General features: G+C 35.8%; 2 protein-coding genes across 5 annotated transcripts; one reads left to right on the top strand and one right to left on the bottom strand.

The window, feature by feature from the left end:
* Positions 1-2,219: 2,219 nt before the first annotated feature.
* Positions 2,220-9,915, top strand: LOC140882418 (auxin response factor 19-like). The gene is made up of 14 exons (XM_073288409.1): positions 2,220-3,213; positions 3,542-3,654; positions 4,582-4,680; positions 4,773-4,829; positions 4,942-5,097; positions 5,178-5,262; positions 5,823-5,913; positions 6,023-6,187; positions 6,297-6,419; positions 6,552-6,627; positions 6,741-6,882; positions 7,150-8,987; positions 9,119-9,309; positions 9,386-9,915. Exons 1-14 carry the CDS (start codon positions 3,156-3,158, stop codon positions 9,516-9,518), a joined length of 3,327 nt encoding a protein of 1,108 aa, XP_073144510.1. The 5' UTR covers positions 2,220-3,155; the 3' UTR covers positions 9,519-9,915.
* Positions 9,916-11,472: 1,557 nt separating this feature from the next.
* LOC140877121 (DExH-box ATP-dependent RNA helicase DExH10) lies at positions 11,473-20,543 on the bottom strand. 4 transcript variants are annotated; one of them, XM_073280648.1, is made up of 18 exons: positions 20,408-20,543; positions 18,853-19,889; positions 18,306-18,620; positions 17,910-18,014; positions 17,753-17,821; positions 16,908-17,075; positions 16,748-16,819; positions 16,549-16,665; positions 15,888-16,112; positions 15,575-15,733; positions 14,789-14,878; positions 14,566-14,658; positions 14,188-14,341; positions 13,856-14,004; positions 13,640-13,735; positions 13,026-13,118; positions 12,167-12,309; positions 11,473-11,757 (listed from the first exon to the last, which is right to left on the bottom strand). In XM_073280648.1, the coding sequence occupies exons 2-17, from the start codon at positions 19,825-19,827 to the stop codon at positions 12,199-12,201; spliced, it is 2,991 nt and encodes a 996-aa protein (XP_073136749.1). In that variant the 5' UTR covers positions 19,828-19,889; positions 20,408-20,543; the 3' UTR covers positions 11,473-11,757; positions 12,167-12,198. The 4 variants fall into 4 exon arrangements, with proteins under 4 accessions (XP_073136749.1, XP_073136748.1, XP_073136747.1 ...); XM_073280647.1 differs by having other exon boundaries at positions 11,473-11,857; XM_073280646.1 differs by having other exon boundaries at positions 11,473-12,057.
* Positions 20,544-20,688: the final 145 nt, after the last annotated feature.

A 20,688-nucleotide genomic window follows, 5' to 3' on the forward strand; every position in this document is an offset into this window, starting at 1 on the left:
TATTCAAAAGATAAGATATTTTTCTTCCATCATCACTCATGATTTGCAAGTAATTATGTTTCCAAGCATGTTTAAACATCATGAGTATCCTCATTATTTGTTTCTGTTTTGCTCTCTTGGAATATAATCTCTCTTTCTATAAACCATAATGATCACATGGCGTGCCTAAATATTGAATATATAAAATAAACTTTTGATTAAAATTATTACATTAAATTACTACAACAATAATCTAATTCTAAATATTTACAAACTAATTAAATAGATGCATTTTTTTTAAAAAAATATGCATACATTTTCGAAATATTTCTTTAAAAAAATCTAGTTTTTTTTAAATCTAATTAATTAACACTTTCGTGTAACAATCTGTGTGCCACAGAAGATTTTATTTTATTTTATTTTTGTTCACAATAATCGTCGTTGTTACATAGTCTTTACTACTAAAACACACTTATATCAATTGTAACTCTTCAACTAATATTTAATGTCTTTGTTCTTTTCAGCTATATATTTGTTTCTTTCTTCAAAAAACTCGTAACAGTGTCACCATTATTACAGTACTTGTGAATGTTATGGAACATTCCGACGGTCGTGCTTAATTACTCGAGATTAAATTTATTTTTTTGTCAGAATAAATAAATAACAGACAAGTGTTTGTCTCCCAGAAGAAAAAGTTTAAAAGAAAACTAAAAAAACATTATAAATGACATTTCTTAAATCATATATACTAAGACACCGTTTGAACGGAGATATAACTAATTTATCAATAATTTATCTTATCTAATCTCATGTTTATTTGTTTATATTATTTATTTATCTATTAAATATTTATTTTATATCAATCAAATCATTAATTATTTATTTTACATCAATCAAGTAATTTTTAAAATGATAAAATGATAATCTATCATCTTATTTAAAATTTAATCAAACAAATCAAACAAACTATTATTTATCAATCAAACCTAATATTATATCAACTGTCATTTTTATTTATTTATTTATTAGATTATTTATCTCTATAAATTATTATTATTATTATTATTATTATTATTATTATTATTATTATTATTATCATATGTTTAACTTAAAAAAATACCTAAGTAACAAGAATGTGTTCAAAAGTTAAACGGAAAAATTCATATCGACAGGGATGAAATTAGAAATATATGAAAATCGCTGTTATGAATAAATTATAAATACTTTCGGAATCTCGTACTTGATTTTTTTTAACATGTGCTTTTTATATTTATTTATCTTAAATCAAGAGCAGTAGAGCACCAATACATTACATGATCTTTCATCATGACAGTTTTCCTTAAAATATATATATATATATATATATATATATATATATATATATATATATATTCGGCCAATAGAATGAGATAGAATTATAGAAAGCAAGTAAATTTACCTTCAAAAAAAAAGAAAGAAAGAAAGCAAGTAAATTTAACAAATAATAATTAAATGAAGTACGTGGTGCAAGAACATACATGCCCATTTATGTGACTTAGAAAGAAACCGGTCACATTAATTAAAATAAAAATAGGACCACATCCAGAATTTTAATTCAGATATATATTGCATAACTTTGTTTGTTTGTTTTTGTTTTAATGAAAAAGTAGAAATTTAATTTGCATGTTCTCGTGCTAGCAAGTTCGTATACGTTTAAAACACATAAAGGATGTATTAATTTCGATAATATATATATGTGAAATACTTTCACTTATTTAAAAAAAAACTATTCACACATTTATTTTTGGTGTATATATATAAAATTTTTTAGATGATTTTTTTTTTGTTTTAAATGATCGTTTTTAACGATTTTTTTTTTTATCCGGACTTATCATATGATATGAAGTAGCTAGTTATTAAACAAAATCAGCGACTTATATTATTATTATTATTATTATTATTATTTGTTTATATTTTATTTCATATAATCAATTATAAAGTGTTGAATTTTTATAATTCATAGTTTGAGAAAAAATTCCTAACGAAATCTCATGTCATATTTAATTTTGTAAATTTCATAACTAAACTTAGAAAAACAAAATATATACAACATGCAATATTCATTTATTATATAACAAGTAACAATAGCATGTATCCGAGTGACCAGTAGATATAATAAACTTGGTAATCTCACTAATCACAATGTATTTAAACAAAATTAAAATATTTATATGTTTATTTTCTATATAGCATGATCATTACATGGTCAAATAATTAGATGATGAAACACTAATAACTTGTGGGATAATGATATTTGAGCACTGAAAATTAACCGGTCAACAATCAGACTCCCTCCTTCCCCAGAAAAGAACAGAGATAGCTACACGAGGAAGAAAGAGAGAGACACGTTCTTACAACAAATGCATACAACTTTTCTCAGTATTTTATTAATATTTACGAACAACCCACCTTAAAATAGGGAGGAAAGGTGAGAACTTTGAGTGGAAAGAGACAGAGAGAGGGCAAGAAAAAGTGGAGCATTGGAATGAGAGAGCGATTAGTAAAAAAAAAAAGGTGAAATCTTGAATTTGCACTATGGGTTTTTGAGAAGAAAGCAATATATATACAGATTATATACGCGATAGATACAGAGGGAGAGAGATAGGGATCGTGTGTGTGTGTGTGTGTGTGTCTGGGAGGTGTAGTGTGGAAAAGGGGGCATTTAAAAAGAGAAGTTGCAGCATTTGGTCCGCGCTATCCTCAACATCCTCTCCTTTTCCAAAGCTCCTCTTGTCTCCCCTTCCTTTTAATTTTTTTTACCTTCTCTCTCTGCTGTTTCCCCGCCCCTTTACGCCGGCATTTCTTGCCGTCGCCGGCGGTCGTTGACCTGTTTTTCCTTTTTCCACGGAAAGGCGACCCTTTTCTCCGTTTACGCTATTTTTTTTCCCGGGGAGAGGCTTTCTGTTCCGGACTATGAACTGAAGGATACAAGAAAGGTTTTTGCCTTTTTGATCTAGCTCCAGGAGTTGGATTATATTTTTTGTTCTGCCTTTTTTCCGTTTAGTTGGAGAGAATACTGCTATTCATTGCGAGATTATTCTCCGGCAACATGAGACTCCGGTGAGGCAATCCGTCCATTTATTTGAGCTGGGAAAAAGGGGTGTGCTTTCTGGAGGCGGGAGAATAGGAGAAGAAATATGAAGATGCCTGCGGCCGCCGGAAGTCAGCCGGTTAACGCCAACTCCTCCGTTGATGGTCACTCTCTTGCGCCTATTTCTTGCCATTTGTACACTTCTCCAGCTCATTTTCCTATGCATTTTATTGATGAAAAGAAGCTGTACATACATTATAGCCTATAGGAGACCGTTGTAAATTATAAACATGGTAGATCATAACTAGCAAATTAAAGCGTTTGCTTTCTTTATCCGTTCGATTTTGTGGGATTAAATCATTCTCAGCAAAGAATTTAATTCAACTTTCTATTGGTTGTGACTTGAGTTTTATCAACCACATTTAGTTCAAGATTTATTTTTTTGCTTCCTCTTCGAAAAAAGAATGAAATTTGTGGCACTTGTGGAAGCAGGCGAGAAGAAGACCATAAATCCAGAGCTATGGCAAGCGTGCGCCGGCCCTCTGGTGAACTTGCCGGCAGCTGGGACCCACGTCGTCTACTTTCCTCAAGGTCACAGTGAACAGGTTAATATAATTCTTTTCTTGCAAAATTTGAACTGATGGTGCCTTCCGGACCTTCTTTATCGGTTGCTGACTTGTATAATTTGCTCGCATTCAAGGATGCCAATGCCATGATTGATGGCTTCTCTCTTCATTTTTATCTTATTAATATATTATATTTGTATTGTAGTTGTGTGTACTATTCTTCTGTTTAATTATACTTTTAGGTGTACTGTGGATCAATCCTCACTATTGTGAGCTGTAGTTTAGAATAATAAATCGTGGAACCAGATGTTGGGATTTGAATTTGGTGTAAATTGAGGTTCAAAAGGTAGGAGGCAGTAAATAGACGAGGAAAAGGGACAATACAGAGTGGACCTTGCTAACATGCGCAGATGTGTTGGGTGGGTTGGTGGTGGGAGGGGATTTTTCTTCCCCCCCTCTTTTTAGGTGGAACATTATTGCCTCTAAAAAAAAATCATTTATATCTCAAAAATGACACTTCTCACCGTGCAGTAAATATTTGTTGTATTGGGCATGAAGTTTATAGGTTGTGTTGGATATTTTTACTCTTCAGGATTTGTTCGTTCCCTCTGATCAACAGTGTTGGATACTGAACATGGCTACGATATTATACGGGCACAAACCACACATAGAGAATGCTAGGAGATGACTATGCTAAAAACTTTTGCTTGAAGTGGAGGAAAATTATGTGAACCGATGCTTAATTTGACATGTCATTGTGTACAATATCGATTAAAAGATCTTGGATCCTAATATTTTTATGGAATGAAGGTTAAATATTTATCTTTTTCGAAAAGAGAAATTTGAAGTGGCATTCTTCGAAGATTCGAGTCGTATATCATAGTTTGGTTCCGTAATATCACTCAGGGAAATCGATTTTTTTAAAATTATTTTGAAATGTTGATAAAAAGAAATGTTTGCTTTCAGGTTGCTGCATCCATGAAAAAGGACGTGGATGCACAAATCCCAAACTACCCAAATCTTCCGTCCAAACTACTATGCCTCCTTCACAGTGTCACTTTGCATGTATGCTTGTTACTTCTCATAGCTTCTATCTATACTTTAGATCACAATAGTGTAAGATATGATAATTACAGTTATTGTTTGAACTCTGTTAGGCTGATCCAGAAACGGATGAAGTTTATGCCCAAATGACACTTCAACCAGTAACTTCGGTAATCTTCTGCCTCGGTTGAAAAAAAATGTAGCTTTGATTTATTATTTTCTGCAATTGATGCCTCAGTTTTATGTTCTGATAACCAACTTTTTGTACATTGTATCTTGTAGTTTGATAGAGAAGCTTTATTGAGATCAGATCTATCGACAAAAGCAAATAAACCCCAAACAGATTTTTTTTGTAAAACATTGACTGCAAGTGATACAAGTACTCACGGAGGTTTTTCTGTGCCTCGACGCGCTGCAGAAAAGATTTTTCCTCCTCTTGTAAGTACAATAATCCTTGTTATTTTTGAGGTTGATTCTTGAATTATACCTCAATTTCTAAGGAACTTTTCTTGTTCTAGGACTTCACAATGCAGCCACCAGCACAAGAAATTGTGGCTAGGGATTTGCACGATACTGTTTGGACATTTCGCCATATTTACCGGGGTAAGTTGACTTGGAAAAGGGATGGATCAAGTGAAGGGGCAGGGTGCAGAGGCCCCTAAACAGAAAATGGGAAAATAAAAAAAATTATTTTGTTTAAGTTTCAATGCATTCAAAATTTGCCCCCTGGTTCTATTGAGACCCATCTCTCCCTAGATTTCCCAGATCTGCCACTTATTTGGAAACAATCATGTGGCTTTAGGCCTCTCATTGTGTTTGCCTTTGTGTATTAATTTGTTTAAAATGCATTAGTTATCTAACACATGCTCTGCATGTTGAATATGTTATTCAGTTTGTAAAAACCATATCATTAACTCTTTATTAAGTTGTAATAAACTAAAATTTCTGTAGTGGGATCGTGTCTATGGGGTGATTCTTGGAGCAATTTCTCAAGATGGATATTTCTGTACTAACCTTTCTTATCATTTTTTGAAGTCAGAAGTATTGAGATTGATTTTAGGAATATACATTATGGAGGAGTGAAGCAAAAATTGTATAGTTGCTTCTTGGGAAAGATGGAAAGAAGAGATTAATGATTGTTTCTATTTGACATTGCAATATAGGACAACCAAAGCGACATTTGCTTACGACTGGATGGAGCCTTTTTGTTAGTGGAAAGAGGCTATTTGCTGGTGACTCAGTCTTATTTATTAGGTAACATTGCAAATTTCAAGACCATTTTTTCTTTACTTTTTGGTAAATTTTAAAACATTAAATTGTCGTATCAATTATCTCGAGGAATGATAAACATGGTTTTGAACAGGGATGAAAAGCAGCAGCTTCTTTTGGGCACCAGACGAGCTAACAGGCAACCGACAAATTTATCATCATCCGTGTTGTCAAGTGATAGTATGCATATCGGAATTCTAGCAGCAGCTGCCCATGCTGCTGCAAACAACAGCCCATTCACAGTTTTTTACAATCCAAGGTCATCAGCGGATCCTTATTCCTGCTATTTTGTATTGAACCTGGCCCTGCTTTTTGAAATTATGAAGCTGTAGCTGATGTTGCTAACTTTTGTCTCCAAATTTTGGCAGAGCTAGCCCATCAGAATTTGTCATCCCTTTGGCCAAGTACTACAAATCAGTTTGCAGCAACCAAATATCTCTTGGCATGCGCTTCCGCATGATGTTTGAAACTGAAGAATCAGGAACAAGAAGGTAACGGCAAAATTTTTTGTTGGTTACATTTGCATGACATCTGATTATTTAAGAAATGCCATCTTTGTGAATTGGCGCTGGTGAAATCACTTGTAAATTCACATGATTCTCAAAATTTCTAATATTCTGCAGATATATGGGTACGATTACGGGCATCAGTGACCTGGATCCAGTCAGGTGGAAAAACTCTCAATGGCGTAACTTACAGGTTAACTCCTAAAGCAATCTTCCTCTCCAAATTAAGTATTTGATTCTATTTAAAATTTTCCCATGTTTTATGTGGATGCGCATTGGATTATCAGTTTACTTTTCCATGAGCAGGTTGGCTGGGATGAGTCAACTGCAGGGGAAAGGCGCAATCGTGTGTCTATTTGGGAGATCGAGCCTGTAACTGCTCCATTTTTTATATGCCCTACCCCACCGTTCTTCCGTTCAAAGCGCCCAAGGCAACCAGGAATGCCAGGTAAAATGAGACTATAAATAATATTGGTACTTTACTGTTTAATACATTTTTCCACATTTAAGAATCTGATGCTGTTCGAACCTGGGGACAAGGTTTGAGAAACCAACCACTCTACCGTTGAGTTAATTTACCGTGATAATATATGTTTACATTTTTTCTTTTGTCACTTTTCACTTCAAGATCCTGACTCGTGGGATTTTGCTTCTTTAATGTCAAATCGAGTAAAATTTTCAACTTGTGTTATATAAGAATTTTTTCACTGTGCAGATGATGATTCTTCAGATCTAGATAACATGTTCAGGCGGACGATGCCATGGCTTGGCGATGACTTTGGTATAAAGGATCCCCAAGCTCTCCCAAGTCTGAGCTTAGTTCAGTGGATGAACATGCAGCAGAATTCTTCACTATGTAACTCCATTCAACCAAATTATATGAATTCTCTATCTGGTTCTGTCGTACAAAACCTTGCTGGTACGGATATATCATGCCTAACAGGTGTTCCCACGAATCAAATTTCTCAGTCAAATAACATACAGTTTAGTACCCCGAGACCAACCCAATCCGTACAACAGCTAGACCAGCTTCACAAGCTGCCAATCCCGTCATCCACAATGAACCCTTTAGGTTCGATTATTCAGCCCCAATCGCAGTTGACAGACATTTCACAGTCCCAGAGACAAAACATGATCAGTCAAGCTTTACCTACAAACCAAGTCCAGTCTCAAATTTTGCAGTCACAGAATCCTGTCCAACTGCCAAATGTGCTGCAGCAGCAGCAATCTCTTCATAATCACCAGCTTCAAAGAAATCTATGTCAAAACCCAACGCAGATGCAGCAGCAACTGATTATGAATCACACTCAGCAGTCAAATCTGGTGGCTACACAGCCCATGGATCATGTAAGCCAACCGTTGAATACTTCGGAGAATCAAATACAGCTTCAACTTCTACAGAGGCTTCATCAGCAACAACAATCACTGCTAGCGCAGCAATCTGTGATGCAACAGCCCTCTCAAATTACACAGCTGCAAGATAAGCATAAACAGCTATTCGACATTCCTAGGTCTATGCCGACAAGCCAAATGTTAGATGTTTCTCAAGCTACACCCAACGTACCACAATCGCATGTTGTCACTCAACAAATGGCGGGAGGTAATAGCCAATCCAATCTTAGGTTTGGCGCCCAACCACCTCAGCAACCAAAGCTTTTATCTCAGCAGCAACAGTCAGGAATACTGCCAGAGGTTTCCGGGCATGTCGGGATTTCTTTAAACCCAATGAACAATCAGCTTTTGGCCGGTAGCAGCAGTATGTTGACTGGTGCCGCTGGTGCTGGCCAATCTGCAGTTACTGAGGAAATTCCATCTTGTTCTACTTCACCATCCACGAATAACTGTCAGAATGCTGCTCAGTCCATCATGAATGGCAGAAACCACCGTTTGATGTTGGGGGATGAGATTGCTCAGTCTTCTGCCATGCTTTTGAATATAAGTGGTCTGGAGACTATGTCATCTAATGGAAACTTACTCAGAGATTTACAGCCAAAATCTGATGTTAAGCCCTCATTGAATGTGCCCAAAAGTCAAAGTCAAGGATTATTTGCATCACAGGCGTACATCAATGCTGCTGGTACGCAGGTGGATTATTTGGACAGTTCATCATCAGCAACGTCGGTTCTTTCTCAGAATGATGTCCAGCTACATCAGAACAGCAATGCCATGTGTTTCAATACTCAGTCAATGCTGTTTAGAGATGCAAGCCATGATGGGGAAGTTCAGGATGATCCAAGGAGCAATGTTCCATTTGGTAGTAACATTGATAGTCAGTTAGAGATGCCTATGATGTCTGATACATTGATAACGAAGGACATGGTGGGATCTGGAAAAGATTTCTCGACTAATTTGTCACCTGGTGGAGGCATGCTTTCTGTATATGAGAATCCTAAAGAATCTCAACCTGAACTTTCATCATCGATGGTTTCCCAGTCATTTGGAGTTCCTGATATCGCATTCAATTCAATAGATTCAACAATAAATGAAGGTAGTTTTATGAATAGAGGTGCCTGGGCCCCGCCACAGATACCAAGGATGAGGACTTATACTAAGGTTGGTGTTGTACTATTGATGTAGCCCATCTATATTACCAAAAAAAAAAAAGAAAACAAATTCTCAAATACATGTTTATACTAAGTTTTTGTTCTGGTTCGGAAGTAAGTTGGAAAATGATTTCTCTAAAGGTTTACAAACGCGGAGCTGTTGGAAGATCAATTGATATTATGCGTTATTCGGGTTATGATGATCTTAAACAAGATCTGGCTCGTCGATTTGGTATAGAAGGACAACTCGAGGACCGACAAAGAATAGGCTGGAAACTCGTCTACATGGATCATGAGAACGATGTCTTGCTAGTTGGAGACGATCCATGGGAGTACGTTTATATCACTTCTCTCTTTTTGTGTTACCAATATGCAATTTTTGACCTCTAATTACGAGTTTTCATTCAGAGAATTTGTGAACTGTGTGCGTTGCATCAAGATTCTTTCACCTCAAGAAGTCCAACAAATGAGCTTGGATGGAGATTTTGGGAACAATGTCCTCAATCAAGCTTGTAGCAGCTCCGATAACGGTGTGAACTAGCTGGATATTGGTAATACTGTAATTATACAATGGAAAGCTTATCGATGGCAAATAGTCAAAATTTCATCTCCCAAAATTCTGCCATTTCCGAATTTTAAAAGAGATCATCAATACAACAAATATAGCAGCCACACCACGATCGACAGGTGCCAAAGTATGATCACATGGCTGGCAGATAATCCTTGAGTTCGGCTTGAATCTGTTATGTAGTTTTAGAACAAGTCTAGAAGCGAGCATACAACTTTTGGAAATATTGCTCATTAGGATGTTTTTTGTTCTTTTTCTTGGGCCGTGTGTTGTCTCTGTATCTCACCTGTAAAAACCTGCACTGTAGAGAAGAGCTTGAAATCTGTATGCTTGGTATATATAGTTTTGTTATGCTTTCTAGGAGAGTTCTTTTTTCTGTCTTCCGACAAACAAAATACAGGAATGGTATAGGAACACTGACATTTGGTGTTAAAATGCTACTCTATTACCAAGTCTTAATGTTTCAAAATACGAGAGCAAAAAAGAACAACAAAAAAAAAGAGAAAGAAGCACATAACAAATCCCAACCCGATTCAAGAACTTCTGGACCTGAGCATCTAACATGAAGTTTGATTCAGGATCTTGGACCTGTGTTACTAGTCATTTGGGCACCGTTTGATTTGAGTGATATGATAAGTAATATATAGATAAGTAATATAATATAATTAAAAATAAATAAGAAATAATAGTTAATATATTATTTGATTTGATTGATATAAAATTAATAATTAATAGATGAATAAATAATATGACGAGAATAACACGAGATTAATTGAGATAAGCTATACATGGATTAATAATACACCAAATCAAACAAGGCCTTGAAGCATAGTCTAGCTCCGCCAAGGATTCGGCCACGTGATTTCCGATCAAGCCATAAGGAACAACCGCAGGTGGCAGGTTTATGAAAACCACTTGAGAGTTGAGAATAAGTAGCTTGGAGGCATCATTCATTAAAAATAGTTTGGATATCGGTGTATAAGTGAATATTTTATAAGGTCATATGATCCAACGACTTTGCAGTACATAATATTGTGTCGTGCGATTTTTGCGTAAAATAGTTTTATATTAGAGTAGACATCATTATAATAATTCTCGGAAAAAAAAATACATCATTTAATATAATATATAATTTGCACTTAATTATTTTTTAATCTATCTATATACTGAAAAGCGTGCGTAAAATATATATCTCATATAGTCATATGGGCCCGCCAAAGTTGTTTATGTCCCAAGTGGCCCTTTATGGCATGCCCCAAATAAAAAGGCAGCTGTGGCTGATAACATGACATCTCAATCGGGTTGGAAAGTCAATAATTTGTGCATACTTGTTTGATAATAATAACAACAATCAAATTTATCTCGAGAAAAAAAAAAACAACAATCAAATTTATATGCATAAATATTCACCTCTATCCAAGGGATTTGTATACACTGGTGAAGACCATTTGTAGGGAAATTTGTATTTTTCCATTATCTGAATTAAATAATATTCTAAAATATTTGATATATTTTTCTTTAGATTTGAGTTGGGTCGCGTGTTTTAGCAACCACTGATTGATTCGGTTGCCTAATTTCGCGACTCCTTTCCATTTCAGTCCCTAAAACAAGAATTTCTTGTAGTATTAAAGAATTCGATTTCCATGGCCGGTTTTCCCCCCTCAAAATATATGATATGAGGATAATTATTCTATTGTATTTTTTCTTATGTAACTTCAAGTATCAGAAATAAGCAGGTCTCATTGTGAAACAATCTCACATATACATCCGTAAGAGATAAAACTAACCGAAGGAACTACATCGCCTGAAATCCATTGGAATCCGTAGTTCCGTAGTTAAGTTCCTAGCGGAGTTGCCTGAAATCTACTGGAACAGAGATCGTAATGTCGAAAAGTAAAGGTGATCAGTCGATGAAATATTCATGGAAGGTAATTAATTAATTGTTTCAACCTCAAAGCGTACTGTTTCTTCGACATTTTCAAAATCAACGAAAGCTCAATAATTGATTTAATTAATGTATGTTGCAGGTATTTGGAACGTGAATTCAACACACGAGAATCTGGAATTCTTCCCTGAACCCGAGATATTGGATCCATCGAGATCCGACGGGTCAAGACCCGCTCCATATACATATTTCCCGTTTGCTGGAGGCCCGAAAATGTGTCCCGGTAGCGAGTATGCCCGATTCGTCATACTTGGATTCTTGCACCACCTACTCAAGCAAAATTTCAAATGGGAAAAACTTATTCCCAATGAGAAATTAGTATTGGTGATTGGATCCGATTCCATTTCCTGCCAAGGGTCCAGTTCGCCTATACCCTCGCAAAACGTGAGACTATCTTTTGGAAATGCTCATATCATATTTTCAATACATTTCACAATAAAACAATGTTATTTTTCATGTAAATGAAATTCTTTACATTCACATGATATCTTGTAAAACTTAATCTTAACTTGATCAAGATCAGTGAACTGGGAGAGTATTTTGATGAAACTTCCTCTCACTTGCGACCTAAAAGATTATTATTCATACAACATTTGATTGAAGACTAAATTCTTGGAAAAGGGCACCAAAAAAGAAAAAAAGAAGAAAAGAAAGAAAAGACAAAGTGATGACTAACCTCGTAAAACTACAACGGTAGTGACTACATCTTCAGAGATACAAAGAATTTGCAAACATTATTCCACGCCGAAGGCTTTCGCTGGCAGCAGCAAACTTGTTCTCCAAATCCGTTTCTCCAACAGCGTGAGCAGCAGCTTTTAACTAGAAAGCCAGAATACATACATGATGTTTTACAAGCACCAAAAACAAGATAAATCTCATAATTCAATTGGCATACAAAAATGTATTAACACCATGTGTTTTTATGTTTGGATGAGTAGTAAAGGCAACTTCGCTAGTTCAACTAAATACATGAAAAACCAAAAACCAGATTCTGACATTGTTTTAAAGACATGGCGAAAACTGCAAACACCAACTTACGTAATTTCTTTAACTGTAACAGAGCCAGATAAATGAAGATAGGGGAGAAAAATTCAGGCTTCTATACATGTTGGTTTCTAGTGAGAAAGCTTTGTTCTAATGAAAGTTTTAGTAACAAATATAAGAAAGTTAATAAATCCATACATGACAGGTTCTAGAGCGAAAGAATTATGTAAAATTACTAAAACTCTTCAAGAATTTATCTAAGGGATACTGGGCCCAAACCCCAGCCAATGCAATGCGTGCTTGTACCGTGCAGTCAAGCAATTAGAAATAGTACATTAAAGAACCCACAAACCATATCAAAAACTGCTTTTCCACAAGTGAATATGAAAGCGTTTGTATGATAGCTGTAATAATTTGCAAGAAATACTGAAGCACCAATACTACATTTTCATTTCTTAAATTGTCAAAGCAATACAAACAGCATGTAGCAAAGCACATGAAGTTCAAACTTATATTATCTTTTCTCGACTTTTGAATAGCGAAAGATTTACCTGGTTTATAAATTCATCAAGCCTTCTAGATAGTCGTATGATGCTGCCTTCAAATATATCAGTCATATGTATGATTTCAGCAAAAGATGCTCCCTGGAAAAGAAGATAAAAGAATGTGCATTAACACTGTCAACAATAAGAGCCTTACATTTTTTTAGCACTACACACTGACCCTCAACAATTAAACAACAGTACACATAAAAATATAAAAAAAATCTCTTCAGCACTTGCTCTTCATTTTGACAAAAAGTTCAAAGAGCTAACTAAATTACAATGATACAAAATAATTTTCGGGAAAGTGCCTACAACTTCACAATCTTTTGATAGATTAAGGGAGGGCTCAAATCAAAGATAAAAAGATCAATCAGAATTCAGAACCCAATTCCAACTAAAGTACACAGATATAATAAGCCGAACGCTGCAGCCACTTGTTTTTCAATGGTCAAGAATGTTGTGCAAGCCCCACAATACAAGGGTCTTGAGATATTAGATTAGAGAAAAAGTACCAATCCCCAATGTGATAAGTCCACAGAAATTTTAAACAGTACATCTGTTGCAGTTTGACATGCTACATGATGAAAAAGAACGCAAGCTGACAGTCAAATGCAACTGACCTTTGACCAGCAGTAAATCACATCCATCAAGAATGGTCTAACTGATGCCTCAACATATTCTTCCACATTTACTTCAAGCTTACACTCACGTTGCACCTGCAAAATATTGACATTGCCAGTTGACATTCAACATGAATGCAAACACATTCGCCACTGGTAAGTACAAATTTTCAATGCAATGATGAAAAACAGAGTTCAGATCATAGCTCAAAAAACCTCTGCTATTGTTTTGGCACTGGCTCGAAGTTGCTGCAATGGCGTAGCAAGTTCTGCTCTTAGATGTATTTGCTCATTTGATTTGTCTCCGGGGATGAAGCAACTTGACAGAGCTGCAACTTGGTGATGATCCAGATCATTAAAGGTCCCTGACAATATAATAATTTAGAATTTCATCGCAAAGCTGTTGACTAAATTATTCTTTTAGATTCATCCAAAAAGATGCCTCGACATCAACTAAGGGTAAACAAATTTCAAAGAGTAAATTTAATTAAAACTGACCTACAAAGAATATAGCAGACAGAAATTTTCAGGAAACATGAAGGGCTCACCATTAAACATCAATTCAGTAACGAGGAGCTCGTCCCCAGTATCTATCAAGCAGGCTGCCCGTCCCTTCAGCTGAAGAACACCATCACCATCAACATGCCCAAGTTTTTTGAGAACCCGTGAGCGGTTCTTGAGCTCATCCCGAAATTTTTGAAGCTGTGACAGAGTAGGGAGAAATAAATCTGATTAGAAATTTAGAACCCCTCTGCCCAGACTAAGAAAACAGATTTAAATCCTATGGACAGGTAGAGGTAAAAAGGAGTGGTAGCAATCCAAAGTCCAAGGTATACCAAAAAGAAAAAAGGTGAGATGAGCCTGTTGTACATTCAATAAAAAGTGCGAGAAATTTCAAGTAGGTGAATTCAACGAGAGACGATTACCTGAGAATCACGCATTTTTAATTTCAGCTGTTGAATTTCATGATTCACTTCAGCTTTTCTCTGGAAACTTCTGATCTGATTTTCATTTTGAGACTGCTTCACATGAAGCAGAGAAAAAAGAACAGGTGAATACCTAAACAAAGTTCCAATCAACTTGGAAAAGCAGCAACTGGTAACAAAAGAAAAAAAATCACAGTCAAATGAATTCTTATTTTTGACAAACCTTGTGTAGTGGGTGAGAAACCAATTTGTGTTCAAGTTCTTCAATGTTGTTTGCCAACTCAACAAATTCTGGATCTTCAATTCCCATATCCTGAGATAATACATAAGTTACAAAAAGAAAATATCGCCCTCATATTACCTACTACATAAAAAACTTGGAGTCACGACGATGTCCCTGAGAAAGACCCAACATACTAACTTACAAAAATGAAACTTGCAAGGGAAATAGCATATACATCGAATATAATGACACCGTGTTCCCCGGCAGAAGATGAAAATTTGTGAAAAAATATCATTCGGACACTATAAAATCACTAGGAGTCGAGAAATAACAATCCATATATCAAGACACCTGTTCTAGATGAAAAAATATATCTATACGATCAATTCGTCAATTTCTAGTTCGTCAATTTCTACAGTTTAATTAAGAATCCTTAATCTTACATCTGACAATGGAGACACAGAATTTGTATACAGGAAACAAAAACTCGAACATCTAATTATAAATCTGAAGATCTTAAGACTCAGCAGTTTAATTAAGAATCCTTAATCTTACATTTGACAATGGAGATTGGAGACACAGAATTAGTATACAGGAAACAAAAACTTGAACATCTAATTATAAATCTGAAGATCTTAAGATTATGTGCTGAGTCCGGGAAGAGCCTGTGTATAGACCACGAGATTGATTTGGAACACAGTATAGAAAACAGAAGAGAAGGCAGTTTATACCATCAGGTATACAATTTCAGTCCACAATTATCAACATGATCTTACGATTACATACCTTCACAGGATTAAGCTTGGGAAGACCTTCAAAAAAGCGTTTTTCAAGCTCCTGCACTGCAAGCAAAATACTTTGCCGAGCTTCAACAGGACGCAAGTCAGAAGGAATAGATATTCTAAGCTTGCTTACTGCAGATATAAGAGGCAATTGAACCGGAACCTGATACAAGAACCAATATGCATCAACTTCTCAATGGTTGGTATGGATGCCCTAATGCCATTTATTTCATTTTACTTGCATTCAGCAGTAAAAAAGCAATGTGAGATAATTTTTCGCATCACAATTATTTCATCCTAAAAGATTCTCATCTCACCACATGCATTTCACCTTTTTCTCCCGGGCATGGAGGGCATGGTTTGGGCCGAGAACCATCTTCACTGGAGCTGATAGAGCAGTGGAGGAGGGTATCGACAATATAACTATTACCACGTGAAGAAGCAAGTTCAGCAGGCAAAGAACCCGGTGCAGCTGGGGGTCTTTTAACCACATTGACCACAACTCCCCAACCCCAATCTGTTCCACCTTCCCTTATCTTAACCTGAATTTTACATCATAATCTGAGATAGAATAATAATAGGGCTAAATGAAAACAATCCCAAAATCAATGAAAAACTGTACAACAAAAGGTGAAACAAAAACCAGAGTCTCACAATCAAACATCACGACCCTGGGCAGAGCATAAGTATGACTCACAACTAATGATTAACTAACATGCAAACTGAACAAATCAGAAGAAAATAGAAAGATGCAAATTCATGGGATAGACACTATTTAAGATTGCGATCAACGTAATCAAAACACAAAAGGAAAGATAGACAATAACTAACCAGAAAAATCAACGTTAACGGCAGTAAAAGAAACAGAAAATGGAGCAAACCACTCAGAGGCAGTAGGAAAATAATAGATATATAGAGCGTGACTAAACTAATTCAAAGCTTACTATTGTAGATGAACATAAACCTCTTGGCACATACCAGCCTACCAGGTAGAAGGAAAGAGAGAACTCTTTCAGGCCGAGTTATTTCAGCCATCATTTTCTTTTCAATTTGAGCAATCTCAAGCTTTAGTTTGTCATATTCAGCAACCTCCGTCTATCAGTAGAAATGAAAATTTTATTGTTTAATTTGCGCCAAAATAGTAAATTCCATGAACAAGTAAAAGAAAAATATTTACTTCTCCAGAAGCATCTAGCACAGCAGCTTCTTCTTCAAGTTTTGAGACTCTTTTCCCAATGTCAGGTAAAGTCTGAAGAAGCAGGGATTGAAGTGTTGAACACAGTCAGCCATTGTAAACATCGTATTGACAAAAATCAAACACAGGTTATAGGTCAAACCTTCTCATACTGAAATTGATGAAAGGAATTTTTGATAACATGCTCGGCAGTGAATTGTCCCTCAGCTCGGCTCATCAAATTCAGAATTGAGTAGTAGCTTAGCCTGAAAGTACTGACCAAGGGTGCAGGCTTTCCCAAAACCATGTCCTTAAGGGTATTCATTTCCATCTGATTTTTGGAATAAAAATTAAAGCATTAAATACAAAGATTTGTAGGCCCCACATGCAGCATCTTCTAGTAAGACAGGAGACAATATGATAAGGTTTAGACAATATTGGATACACAAAGATGAGAAGAAAAATGGAAAGATCAAACTACTCGGTCCAAAAACCGCTAAACTTTGTCATTTTACAGCCAATTTAGGCTTGTTTTTGAACAAAATCTTACAACATAACGTATTCATGCTTCCAGGGTACTAAATCTCTTTTATAGTTCCTTTTTTTCATTTCATTTGGCTTAGCGTTCTAATGGTAAAAGAAAAGCTAGCATCTACATGTTGCATGGAAAACTGATAAATTAATACTTTTACAATTCTTTAAATCTAGGATAACACACAGCCAATTCAAACATATAAACCATACACAAAAATTGCAGCAGTTGCATTAACTAATTTTGTCGTTAAAAACATTGCAAGTTTGTCATTTCTGGGCCTTCCCTGGGCAAAACTTCCACAGCATCAAATAAAAGCATTTATTAGATAGCGTAATCTGTATTAATGAATATTCACACAGGCAATTCCATCAACAACGGAGAGAACTTATTCTAGATCGCATTCGATCTTGTCTAACATCACTTCCATCCTTTGATAACTCGACAAATCTTAATTAAGACAGGACATAGAATACCTTTTCGTCAATCATTATAATGCAAATCCCCCGCTCATCTTTGCCACGACGTCCAGCTCTACCACTCATCTACCATAAAAACGAACAGTCAACAGCCCTATACTAAAGCTGACACAGCGGAAAAGGCTTTGTTTTAAAAATATATATAACTACTCACCTGGATATACTCACCAGATCCAATATATCGATGACTATCACCATCCCATTTTTTAACACTAGTAAAAACGACAGTTTTTGCAGGCATGTTCAACCCCATGGCAAACTGTCAATGCATTTAAAAAAAAATTATTAGATGTACAAAACAGTCACCCACATGACTACTCAATATAAATAGACATTCTAACACAAAACAATCGCATCTTCGTAGTGAAATACATGAAACCACATTCTATTGAGTGTCTTAATGTTTAATAAGCAAAACCATTCCTCTAATCACAAAGAGATTCAGACACACTTTTGTATTTATTATTTGATTAATATATCTTAAAACAGTTATTAGAGGAATGGTTTTGCTTATTGAGTTATTATCTGAGTGTCTTAATATAAATAGTACCGTTTCTGTAGCAAACAGAGCCTTAACAAGACCTTCTTGAAAGAGAAGTTCCACAAGCTCTTTGATGATAGGAAGTAAACCAGAATGGTGAACAGCAATGCCCCTCTGAAGCAAGGGCAACATGAGCTCAATGGCAGGCAAGTTTCTATCCTCCTCATTCAAGCATAGGATTGCATTTTTAAACACTTGTTCCACAACATCCTTCTCATCTTGCGTATTGAAATCGAGTTTGGACATAGACATGGCATGCTGTTCACACTCTCGTCTGCTAAAACTAAAGATTATAACTGGTTGAAACTTCCGTTCCATGATCATCTAGAAAATCAGAAATGTTGGACTTAGGCATAACGAAATACCATGCATAATAAATGAAGATTAAATACACTATCTAACAAAACAAAAGAAAGCGAAAATAAGCACTGCAGTGGAAATTCAAAGTTGAAATATTTCTATACCATGCTTACTCAACAAATGGGAATACAGGTATGATATCATGGAAATTGAGCTGAAAATTGCAGTATTTAGTACCGAGTACGGGAACACTTACCTTGACAATTTTGTAGATGTCAGAACCACCAGAGGTGGTTCCACCTTTTGCGATTCTACCACCAGTCTTTCCATTAGAACTTTTGTTCCCATTACTGAAATTTTGCTTCGTGAAAGTGTCTTGAAGTTTCAAAAAGTTGTCCTCTTTAAACTGCTCATTCTCATCAACTACTAGATACAAACCGGAACCACCCATAGGGAATACATAATGTTGCAGGGGTGTTGGCCGAAAATCTGTATAGACCACATGGCATGGCTGTTTATGTATATTACATATCCATTCAGCAAATTCAGTTGCATTTGACATAGTTGCTGAAAGAAAGACCATTTTTATAGCTGGAGGCAAGAATATGATACTTTCTTCCCAAACAACACCTCTTTCCCGATCTTTCATGTAATGTATCTCATCAAATATCACCCAAGCAACTTCCTTCAATACTTCAGAACCTCTGTACAGCATCCCTCGAAGAATCTCAGTAGTCATTACCAAACAACTGGCATTGGGCAAAAGCGTCACGTCACCTGTCATCAAGCCAACATCTGAAAACTCCTGGCTCAACTCTCTGTACTTCTGATTGCTCAAAGCTTTTAATGGTGAAGTATATATGACCCTCTGTTTATCCCTAAAGGCCATGGCAATGGCATACTCAGCCACAGCAGTTTTGCCTGCTGAAGTGTGGGCTGAAACCAAAACCGACTCATTCCTTTCCAAACAAGCGATTGAAACTTCCTGAAATGGATCGAGCTTAAATTGGTAGGATTTCGCCCTTTCTCCAGTAAAGATGGGATCGGCAAGGGTACCATGGATTGATTCATCTTTGTTCGAGCTATATTCACTTGGAACTGCCACCTCATGCACACATGTCCTTGCTAAGCTACGCCTCTTGGACGCAGATTCAGGCAAAGGAGTTTCCTGCTTGCCTTGTGCATCCTCTTCCAGTTGTTTTCGTTTCAGCGATGTTGGAGACTTATCCATTGGTGGTCCCCCCAGCAATTCAAATTGTAGATCTTCAGAGTTTTAAGAATATGTCCAATAGTCTGCAAAACACAATATCAACAACTAAACAAACTACTCCCTCTTTCCTGTGAACTCAGTTCCTCCAACTAATTCTCCCACAAGCGTACATATCCATCCACGCGAGTGTGTGCAAGTGTGAGTGCGCCATATATAAAACAGGGTAATTTTTAGACTGAAAAAACATAATGCAACGCTGCAATGGTGCAGAGGTTACAAAAAAACACAGAATTTAACACAAAATATGCACAAAGCCAATTTATTGATTTACAACTATAAAAATACCAAAAAAAAAAACAGATAAGCCTGATTCAGAAAAATGCTGGACTAAAAGTCCCACAAGAAATAGCGCGACAGCTTCAGGGTATCACTTTCCAGCAACCCGAATTTCAGCTTCGAGCGAATAAAGCAAATTCAGTACCAAAAAGGTAAAGTTTTGGTCTTCACAACCTCAGAAGAATGCCATGCATATTACCAAATGTTTCATACAACATTATATTCTTGTCATCTTATAAAAAATGAAGTAAAGGAGCTTGCTTACCAGGGCAACGGAGTGCTCGCTGCAACGTATAATTATTAATTTAATTCGTGAATAGATCAAACCCTAATTAGTTCGAAACTATCAATTTTCAGTTATCGAGCGGTACAACTGTGTAAAGACATGGTCCTCCGTGATTCGCCAGGTTTAAAAGATTTGGGCCATTTAATTCATGGACAAACCATATAAAGCTCGGCCCATTTAATTTAATATAAAAAAATGGTTATTGAATTCATTAAAAAGAATTGAAATAAATAAGAAGCCTTTTAATAAAATAATAATGG

The sequence above is a fragment of the Henckelia pumila genome, chromosome 2, assembly GCF_033568475.1.
Source record: "Henckelia pumila isolate YLH828 chromosome 2, ASM3356847v2, whole genome shotgun sequence".
In the NCBI taxonomy this organism is placed as follows: domain Eukaryota; kingdom Viridiplantae; phylum Streptophyta; class Magnoliopsida; order Lamiales; family Gesneriaceae; genus Henckelia; species Henckelia pumila.